The 10900-nt window shown below is 55.8% G+C and overlaps 2 protein-coding genes across 2 annotated transcripts; both read right to left on the bottom strand.

Moving 5' to 3' along the window:
- Positions 1-2977: 2977 nt before the first annotated feature.
- LBRM_29_1410 (putative serine/threonine-protein kinase) lies at positions 2978-4747 on the bottom strand (the record flags this gene model as incomplete). Its single annotated transcript, XM_001566435.1, has 1 exon — positions 2978-4747. One exon carries the CDS (start codon positions 4745-4747, stop codon positions 2978-2980), a length of 1770 nt encoding a protein of 589 aa, XP_001566485.1.
- A 1590-nt stretch (positions 4748-6337) lies between these two features.
- Positions 6338-7681, bottom strand: LBRM_29_1400 (conserved hypothetical protein; the record flags this gene model as incomplete). Its single annotated transcript, XM_001566434.1, has 1 exon — positions 6338-7681. The coding sequence occupies one exon, from the start codon at positions 7679-7681 to the stop codon at positions 6338-6340; it is 1344 nt and encodes a 447-aa protein (XP_001566484.1).
- Between the last annotated feature and the right edge of the window lie 3219 nt (positions 7682-10900).

Here is a 10900-nt window from a genome sequence, read left to right as displayed (position 1 = left end):
ACACAGACCCGACGGAGAGCGAGAAAGGGGGAAGGGAGAGGGAGGGAGGGAGGGAGGGAGAGGGGAGGGCAAAAGCGTCAGGTGCAGCAAACAAAGAGATACGCAGAAACAGACCTGCGTGTGTGTGTGTGTGTGTGCGTACGTACGCCTACAAACTTGCTGGTCAAGGAGAAATACCGAAAGAGAAGAGAGCGAATAAAGGAATGAGGAGAGACGGGACAGAGAGCACAGAGAGCTACTTTATGGGCGCGTGGTGTAATGAAGCGAATACACAGCTAACACGGTTCCGCACTTAGAATGGCGAAAAAGAAATAGCGAAAGGTTGGGGGGTCTCAGTGTATTGCGTTAGTGTATGTATGTGTGTGTATGCGTGTGTGCGCGGAGGGGGGTGTGCCTCTTCAATGGAGAGCTGCGTTGCTTGGTCCCCTTTTTTCTCGTTCAAAAGAAATCCTAATTTCCTTTGATTTCTTTGGTGTCTGCAATGGCTTGCAGGGCCACTCTTGTTGCTTGTTTGGTTGCCGCTACTTTGCTGGTGGGTAGTGGACACGCAAGCCCCGCAGTCTCTCTCCCTCTCTCGTTCCCACGCTTCCTCTAAACAGTGGTAAGGTAAGAGAGGATGCAAAAGCCCAAACAACAGCGAAAAAAGCGCAAGCCTGAGCAAAGAGGGGAGACAAGGCACGCAGAGAAAACGAAAAGGAAAGAAAAAGGGCGCGGCTCGAAACAATGAGGTTGTGAGGGGGGAGGGGGGGAAGGCTTCGAGAGAAGAGTGAACACACGTAAGATAGGCTGCTAAGCAGAGACGCGGAGTCAGGGTTGGACAGAGTCGAACATGCGCACAGACGCACTCACAGGCAGACAGGCAGTCGTCAGACCGCAACTGCGACGCAAGAGAATAGAAACCCCACAAACCCTGAAAATGTGAGAGAGGTCGAGTAGGGAAGAGAAGAAAAAAAAAAAAGCAATGCAGAGAGCGTAGCTGAGACAGCGTAAGTCTTATCAGGAATGAAGCGGGGGGTATGTGGGGAAGAGAATGGGGGAGTGATGATGAGCGCGTGTGTGTGTGGGGGGGGGGGGGGGGGGGCAGAGAAAGATGATGAGGGATAGAGAAGGGTATGAGACGGTGGCGATAGCGACGTAGGGAAAGAGAGACAGGGGAACGAAAAGGAGCAAAGAGAGAAAAAAAACCACAGCGCCCGCACCCCCCACTTTTGAACAGTCAGAGGGAAGGGGGGGATGCACCGAGTAAGCAAAGGAGGCGAGACTGAAGCGATGAGCAGCACACACAGGGCGACGAACAGCAAGACGAAAGAACAGAGAAAGGGTACGCTAAAGAAGAGAGGCAAACGCGCATCCAACAAACCAAATCAAACAAAAAAAACGAGTGGAAAAGGAGAGCGAGAGCGAGAGCGCGCGGGACAGACCAAATAATAAAAGAGAGAGAAGCCACACAATCGCGCGCGCGCACACACACTAAACAGGTGAAGGGTACGAGGGAGAACGAGAAGTTGAAAGTGAGGGCAAAGTTCACACGAGAAAAGCACGCAGAGAAAGGAGCAAGTTAATGATGATGTGGCTCACCCTTCAAAAGAAAAAGAGAGACGCTCAACATGCGCATACAAGCACATGCACATACACACACAGCGTCACCGAGTAGCGAGATCGTATGAAGAAAACCGAAGAGAACCGCTGCGAATTCCTGTGAGTCGGTGATGCACAGGGGGAGGAAACGCGGGTTGAATGCGTGAATTTGCTCCAGAGCGGGGATGAGGGGGAAAAGAGGGAAAAAAGAGTCGAGAGGGGGAAAACAGAGAGATGGGCAAAGTGTTTGGTGGGTGATGAGGAAGAAGACGTGGATGGAATGACGGTGAAGGGGAGTAAGATAGGGGGTGAATAACCTGTGCACTCCCCTGTGTGGGGCAAGCAAGGAGCGAATATTTGCAGGCCGAGCACGCAGTCAGCGTACACGCACGCACACGCACATGCAAGGAGAGAGAGAAAAAAAAGAAACCGAGTCGGCTAATATGCGAATGCGAGACAGAGAGGAAGACGGCGACAAGGAAAGGAGAAGAGCACAATTGGTTGATTCGGACTCTTTCGCTTCTGCCTCTTCGCTTTTTGTGTTTGGATTTTTCTGCTCGTCGTGGCCGCTGACTGTTTGCATGTATTGGCGCGTAGAGGGGTGGGGTGGGGAAAAGAAAGGAGCACACAGACGCACAATGACGAAGTGCACACGTGGCGACGGTGAAGGAAGGGAGAGAATGAAATTAAAATTGAAAGAAGCGCAAAAATAGGGGAGAGGCGAAGTAGTCGAGTTGGGTTGCGCGTGGGTGTGTACGTGCGTGAGGGGCTGAAGGAGAGAGGAGTTGTTTGGAAGATGGAGGGAGAGAGGAGAGGGTGAAAAAAGAAGCACCCACAGCAGCACGAAAGGAAAAGAGAGAGAGGGGGGGAGATGCGGGGGAGGAGAGAGAATGTTGGGCGGCAACAGGAACAGCAATGAGCACTGTCAAGCAGATGTCTCAACGAACGTCGAAGAGAGTTTCGACAGGTTGAAAAATGACACACAGCGCGAGCGCAGAGGGGACGTGAAAAAAAAAAAAGCTGCTGTGGGCCAGCTCTTTTCCCCTTCCTCCTCCGTTTCATGTTCGGTGCAAGGCAAGTCGAACAACAAAGCCGCGTTTGGCCGCTTATGTTTCTTTCCTCTTCGCGTAGCATTGGGTGGACAAAGTTCCTGGAAAACCCATCCCGATGAATGAGCTGCTGCTCAATACACATGCCAGACAACAGCAGCAAGTCTAACTCAAAAGCGACACATAAAAGGGACCAAAGAAAGGTCGCTGTCGTTGAGAGGCCTCGCACTCGTACGCACACAGCAGCCACACGCAGAGCAGCACCAGGCAGAACAAGTTAAATGGGAGAAAAAGGAAGGAGTGGCGCAGCGAGCAGGGGGAAGGGTGGGGGTACCCACGCCGCTTCTTCCTCATGACTTCCGCACGAGTTTTTGCAGCCAGGGGTGGGACAACACCTCGGACATTGTCGGCCGCGCTGCTGGATCCTTCTGGAGCATCGCGTGAATGAGAGAGAGCGCGCCTGCAGAAAGGGCAACCGGTTCGTGGAGAGTCAGAGATGCATCAGCGGTGGCGGTGGTTCCGCTACCAGGGGCCACCGGTCCGCGGCGTGTGGGGTGTGAAGCACTGAGGTTTGGCGGCAACCGCTGTATGGCGTGCAATGTCTGATGCGTCGACTCCGTGTAGAACGGTGGGATGCCTGTCAACATCTCTGCCAGCATAACACCGAGCGACCAGACATCTGTTTTGGCCGAGTGTGCTTGACCGGAGACCATCTCAGGCGAGAGGTAGTCCAGTGTGCCACACACGGTGCGGCGACCCTCCGCCGCCCCCTCCGTTGGGTCCTCGCTGCTTGTAACGTGCTCCGCGCCGTTAAGCGGCGCATCTTTCCTGTCGTAAGCAGTCCGAACAGGAGCCGCTGACCCGCTGGATGGCAACGGATGCACGACAGGACGTGACCAGCCGAAGTCCGCAAGCTTGGCAATACCGTCCGCATCGATGAGCACATTTTCCAGCTTCAGGTCTCGGTGCGCCACTCCGAGCTCGTGCAGATGCACCAGCGCCTTTGCCACGTGACGAGTGTAGCGGGATGCCTGACCCTCCGACAAGCGGTGCTGTGGTGCAGCTCTCAAGCGGCTCAGCAGCGTCCCGCCGCTGCAGTACTCTAGCACAAGATTGATACAGTCTGGTGTAATGAAGTAGCTGTAGAGCCGCACTATATGCGGGTGGCGCAACGTTCGCTGCAGGTTGATCTCCCAGCGTAGCTGCGCCTCCAGCGGTCGCCATCGCAGGCGGCTGCGGTCAATCTCCTTCAGCGCAAAGAATAGGCCCGACGCACGGTGCGTGGCGAGGGTAACGATCGAATAGCTCCCCTCACCGAGCACCTCCTCACGACGGAAGTCCGCTGGGCGCAACTCGTGCTGGCGAATGCGGTGTGGCAGCGATGACACTGGTAACGGTGTGGATGCCTCAGTGAGTACGACAGGTACAGTAGACGCTGATGCAGGCGGCGGATGCGAGCATACGACGCGTGGGCCATGGTAAGCAGATACAATGGAGGAGCAAGTCGCAGAGAGCGAAGGTGGCGCGACCCCCAACGAGGGAGAAGATAAGACATCTGCCGCTGTGGAATTCACCATTGGGTGTGTAGATGCGGTCGAAAGGCTCCTCGAGGCGATATTGCTGCCTGAGTGATTGCTTCGTGGCGAGTCTGGGAGACGAGCCCGTGCACCCCACGTCCCCACCACCGGGCACTCACCGGTGAAGGTGCAGAGAGAACGAAAAGACGAAGGCGCCGCCCACGAAGAGGTGCTCGACAGAGAAAGCAGCGGAGCGGAAATCACGACTGCTGTCTCCACCGCACTCCGGGAAACAGAGCCGCTGCTGCTGTCTCGTCCTGGGCTAGATTCCGGCTCTGCATGATGACGCTTTGTGGAAGGTTCTTCCACCTCGCGGACAAAGACCGGAACAACCTGCAGCGGCGGAGCGCGGGCCTGGGTGATACTCTTGACGGACTTCTCTGGGCGTGCGCAAACGCTCCTCTCCTCGCGGGGACGCGGTCGCACTGGGGCAGGTCGCCGGTTCAGTAGCGGCTGCTGCAGTGCATCTCTCGACGGCGAGTGAAGGCTGCTGGCTATGCTAGCTAGCAGAGGTGAGGATGAGGAGGGGCACGGCGATGACATTATTCTCCCCACCACCGTAAAAAGCTGCAATAGCAACCGTGCCTAGACGCTGATGTAAATAAGGGGAATGAAACCGAAAGAACACGGGCGTCTCTCTGTCTGTCTGTGTGCGTGGGTGGGGTTTGCGTTGGATAGTACTGCTTCTCTCCTCGCTCTGTGTAATGGGTTGCGCAAGCCTTCCCTCCCCCTTGGCTTCCTCACAAACGAGGCGAGCGGGTATTTATGTCTGTGCTGGGGAGTTGGCGTCACACTCAACCACCACCAACACCCGCCACAAGAGAAGGCAAAAAAAAAAAGAAGATGCCGTTTTTTTTTTTTTGGCTTCTTCTTCTTCGGTTGGTGTCTTATTTTCTGTTCTAACCCGATAACTCACACCGTCTCCACACCGAATGTCCCTCTGTCGGTATTGGCGCCTGGTCTGTGAAGGTGTGCGTGTCAACGTGGGTGAGGGGGAAGGGAGGGACAGAACGACACGAGGGAAAAGGAGGCAGCAACAGAGTAGGACGAAGAGAAGGTAGTGAAGCAAACTGCCCCTAGATAGAAACCCCAATCACTGTCGAGGGTTTCAAGCACGAAAATCCCTTCTCCATCGTGTGTGTGTGTGTGACGTAAAAGGGCGCGCTCTATAGTACAGCGAAAGCAATGGAAGAGGCACTCGAGCCTCGCAGTGCCCCCCCCCTCGCCTTGCCCTTCCCTCGGGCCCACACCTCCCAATAACGATGCAACGGACTAGAGCACACACTTTTCTTCTGAGTATCTTTTCTTTTCGCCCTTACCGCCGCTCTGAGTGGGGGCAAGCCGCGCTTCCTCTCAATCGCCACGCAGGAAGGTGTAGTTCGTCACGTGTGTGATACCATCATCACCACCCTGATGGGTTCACGCCTGCTTCACAGTTCGTTCTCTCGCAACGTAGGACTCCGAAGAAAGCAGGAAAAGCTGCACGACTGACGGACACGAGGAGGCAGAAAGAGGGGGGTGCGCCTGCCTCCCTTACGGACACGCCCACGCACAAGTATGAGAGAGAGGGAGGAGACGACGCTCCACCGTCCATTGGTTATCGTCTTCCCACCAATTTCCCCTCTCTCTTCCGCCCCTTTAACCTCACTTGGCCTTCATCTCTGACTTCAAAAAAGGGTGTACCTCTAAGCTCAGCGAATGTGAGTACGCGGGTACGCGTTCTTAAGCGCACGTTAAACCAAAGAAAACATTTCGCACCGGCAGCAGAGGCGAGTGTTTGTGGGTGTGCAGTAAAACGCCTGCGCTGACGGGGAGGAGGGAATTTCCTGCGAAAGTCTTCCCGGAGGTTTGCCCTCGCTGAGGAGGAGGAGGAGGAGGAAGAGAGAGAGAGAGAGACGGCGAGCGGGACATGCATCGCTCCTCAGTCGTGTGGCAACAAAAGCGCGCATCAACTCAGTCAGTACCCTCTCCTCTCCCTTTCTTGCTTGAAGGCACCAATGCAAACACCCTACACCCCTCACCGCTGTCGGAACGTTCAACGCGCACCTCACAACAACTGAGACTACAACGACGGTGCTGCTTAGCGTATCACTTTTTTTTTTCCGTCGCAGCCCCGGGACTTGTCTCTGGGGATCAACTTAGCCAATCTTTTAGGTAGGTGCAGCTCTTCGGATTCACCACGCCACGGCATGAAACAGAGCACTGCTCCAGGAGGGGGCACCCGAGGCAGGGGAAGCCCACAGCCGGCATGTACGACCAGCCATCAACGGCGTCCTTCGAAGACGGTTGCGAGACGGGCGCCGGCTCCCAGAGGCTGGACTGACTCAGGACCTCCATCGTGCTGCTGCTGAGTCCGTCGCCCTCAATGTCGGGAATGAACCCACTCCAGCCACCACCTGTAGCAGCTGGCGGCGAGGAGGACGGAGTAGCAGACGGGTGCCCAGGAAATCCTAGCGCCAGGTCATTCTCTTGGCGCGCGCGCTGCAGCGCCGGTCCCTCTATCCCCGTCGACAAGCAGCGTTGACGAGGGCGCCGCACCTGCGCTGTGAAGTGCCTCATCACGCTCTGGCCGTAGGCAAGCTGGTACTGAGGCGTGTTGACACCTTCAGTGGTGGCTGGAATAAGCATCTCCAGTACGCCATCGAGGACAAGTGTGTGGACGAGGATGCGCAGGTCCAGGTCGGAAAGCTGCTTCGATACAACAGCATAGCTGCTACTAGAGGAGGCCATGCCAGACATCGACGACGGGCCGCCGCCGACAGTTCGCTGCACCGCCGAGTCGATCATTGTGAAGACAACGGGCAATTTGGACGGCTGGGTGGATGTGCCAGACGAGTGATTCACGACGAGGCCTGGGGTGGGAAGAGCGCTGCCGCCGCCACGACCACCGCCAGCGCTCTGCAGCGCTTCGACATGACGCTTGATCTGATCAAAGCTGACCATTCGTCGTGTTGACACGAACCTCGTCAGTTCTCGACGCCATTCATCCACAAAAGCGACGTCAAGCTCCTCACCGCAGTACATGGCGCCCCCTGTGATGTGTGACGAGGGGTCGATATTGAAGAGCGTGTAGATACGCTTCGCACGGTTCGTGAAAGAGCGATGCTCTTTAATGAGGTTCTTCGCTGTTAGCGCCGTGAGAGCCTTGCCAAGCTCCGTCTTGGGCATCCGCACCTTACTCAGCAGCTGTGTCTGATCAATTCCACCGGCCCCGCTCGCCCGCACCGCGTCGAGGACTAGGGACAGGCTCTCGTTAATGTTGTTTACAATGGAGATGTATATCTGTGTGTCGGCACCGTTGCCGCGGCGCAGGCGCACACGATTCTGCTCCATCAGCTGGCGCACCGCCCCCTCACCCCCGCTGGAGCCGAGCTGCAGCTCCCTCTTGAGTCGCTCATAAGGGATGGCCTCTTCGGCGGAGGTAGAGAGCCAGTGCAAGATACGCTGCTCCACCGTCATGGAAGGCAAGAGGGACATGTTCGCTCGATTAAGGAAGAGTGCGGTGTAGCCAAAAAGGATCCTGCAGCATAGACCACCGAGTTCAATACACACACACACACACGCAAAATCGCCTAAATACAAGGAAAGCGGAAGGGTGCTAAAAAAGGAAAGAGGCCCTCAGCTGTGCCCAGTACTCGCCGCATACAGAGTCCGCAATGGCGAGGAGACGATGAAGTGGTGCCCGTGCAGTGCTGCGTTGGTGGTTGCGTTATCTTTCGGCCTGGCTCGTGTTGTTTTCACAGAGGAACATACGTGGAATATGAGCTGCTCCACAGACACGTGACTGTACTGTGGTGGTATTTCACGCAGCAGTAGCGATGCGGGGGACGAAGAGGGCAAAGCGTGTGCGCAAGAAGAAGAGAAGAGAGAAGATAAGTTGAGAAAAAAAAAGAGAGGAGACGACGGTGTTAAGTCTGTACATGGTGATTTGAAGGAACACACGGGGCGGAGGGTGGGTGCAGAGCGAGAAAGACAGAGCAAGAGGCAAGCCGGCTCCGCCTTTACGGTCGCAGTGAGTCCACCCCCCCCCTCCTCCCCGCATGATGACTCAGAGCCTCGCTGGACAGCGGTCGTTGAGGCATCCAAGCGAAACGACGCGAAGGCGCGATGAGGAGAAGCTGCAGGGGCCTGAGCTTAGTTTGCCTATATGTGTGTGTGTGTGTGCATGCAGCCAGCCAAACAGGCAGACAGGCTGAATGAGCTGTGCTCCTCCGTCAGTATCTTCTTACGTGTCTTCTGTGCTTGCTTTAACGGGTTCATGTGTTTCTGATCTGCGTGCCTGGACACCTATGTGCGTCTCTGTGTGAGTAGGGAAAGGGGGGGATCGTCCTCGCCTGCGATCACTCTGCGTTTCTCTTAAAGATAAAAACACCACCAACAAGTAAGAGAAATGCAGGGTGGGGAAAAGGGATGGAGAGGACCGAGGGGGCCACAGAGCGGCCCTGCCAGTGAGGGAGAGGAGATGCGGAAGCCAGAAAAATTAGCAACGAGAAAGAGAGAGAGAGAGAGAGGGGGGGGTGAGTGACAACGTAGCGCAGTGCAACGACACCACAAAGCAAATAACAAGAGGAAATTTATCGTCGACGAGCCCCCATTCTCTGCCATACAACACAGGAGCACGACTCCACTCTACCAGGCCCTGCCATAGGCCCATCCGCGTGGTGCGAAGCAGCGCTAGACACGCATTACAGCAATGCCCCGACCCAGCCATCCCAGCACGGCCCCCGCCCCAAACCCCGCAGGCCGCCCCCACCATGCCGGCCCCCACCCGGCGCCCCCCCCACACACACACACCAGCAGGAGGCGAGGCCCCGGCAGGACGCGTTCAAGTCACGCCGACACGCTGCCCATCACATGGACGGCACAAACGTGTTCACAGCTGCATGTCGCTCTGACGCAGCGCCGGCACCAGTAGCGATGCATCGCCCTGGCCCCCCTCTGCATCGTAGGCTCCTCACCCTGTCACCGCCAGAGAGGGCTCGGCATTGGCAGAGGCAGGGGGTGGGAGGGGCTGCCTGGCTTCCCTTCAGAGTGGGTACTGCCCCCTTAGGGTGCCACGCGCCGAGGTGTTCACCGTCATCAGAAGTGGCTAACGACTGCAACAACAAAGAAAAGAGAGTGACGTGAGGTTGCTGTGGAAGGTGAGGAGTGCCAGCAGAAGAGAGACGGACAAGAAAAACACGCAAGCAGCGTCAGTGACAGAAAGTGAAAGTGGCCTACTGGGCAAGGCACAAACAGGCACGCACCTTCTTGATGGAGTGCACTCCCTTCAGCGGCAGCAGACAACCTCTATTAAGCTGAATGGGTTCAAAATTAGCCTTTGTGTGCTCCTTCTCTCGTCGTTCCGCGCCTTCACTCACTACCAACCTCTCCGTTGCGAACCAACCGCGCGCTGATCCCATCGAGTGCGCACGCCAAAACAACCGAACACCAGGCAGTCTCTCCCTCCCCCAACTATCGGTATTCCTCTAGAAGCCAACTTTAAAGGCCTCATAGATCATGACCCACCCTTACTCATTAGAGAACAAAACAGAAGACACAAAGTGAAGCCAGCTTGAGTAGAATGTGGAGAATAGCCAACAGGCAAATAAAACAAAACGCAACCACTACCCACACGTAACAAGAGAAGCATACACCCTCTACCCTGCCACTCGCATCCCATCCACAACTCCACTCCCCCTCACCCCACACTAGACAAGAAGAAAAAAAAAAGAATCCTCTCACTCACAGGTAAAGAGGAGGGCGGTGATAGCTTCCGATGTCGACTGGTGCAGAGAGAAACATCACTACACAGTAAAAGAGGGAGAGAGAGAGGCGCTAGTGAGAGGGGAGGAGATGGCGCACAAGCCAGTGCCGACCACAAAAAAGGGGGTGTTGGTGCGTAAGACGAAAACGAGCGCTCATGGGGAAAAGAAAAAAAAAACGGCGAAGTGCAAAGTGAGCCGAAAGGTGGGGCGACGAGAAGACACTAACGAAGAAAAAAAAAGAGGGGAAACAAAAACATATGATCCCGTCATCGAATCACCACAGCACACGGGCAAGAGCGACGATACGAAGAGAGCGAAGAACATCACTTCGCTCCCACACCCGCACCCCGAACAACACACCTTCTTGAAGCGCCGACATCGACTGAGACGCCACAGCCCAAAAAAGCGTGCAAAGGTGCAGAGACACTTGCGAAGAGCAGCGATGCCGAGGGGGGACGGCGAGCACGAAACAATTGCTGAGCGTCTCTCCCCACCTCACCCCCTTTTCCTCATGGGCAACCTCTTCAAGTGCCTCTTTTGCTACTCGATCCTAAAATAGAAGCGAGCAGCTCGAGAAAGCGACCAAAAAGGACATAATAAAGAGGCCAAGAGACGAAAGTGCGTAGACGAAAAAGTGAGACGGCGATACCCAACAACAACAACAACAACGATCTCCACAAGGGCAAAGCGGTGGGGACAAAGTAGACGACAAGGGGGAGAGCGTCATACGAGAGCCATGCTCGCGGCGGGAGGAGAGGTGGATAAGGGAGTCCAGCTCAGTCAGCACACCCGGCGCAACGCCTCACCTTGATACACAAACGCACACACGTTTCTGGCAGGCATGTCTGTTCGCCTTTCTTTTTCCCATCGTTGTTCGCTACAGCTGTCGCTGTTGCTTATCATCTACTTATTGGTTGCTGCAAGCAAAGGTGCTTACGCTTCTGTTTGT

Source organism: Leishmania braziliensis, chromosome 29, assembly GCF_000002845.2.
Source record: "Leishmania braziliensis MHOM/BR/75/M2904 complete genome, chromosome 29".
Lineage (NCBI taxonomy): Eukaryota > Euglenozoa > Kinetoplastea > Trypanosomatida > Trypanosomatidae > Leishmania > Leishmania braziliensis.
The sequence above is the reverse complement of the archived record's forward strand: the minus strand, read 5'-3'. Positions and strand labels throughout refer to the sequence as shown.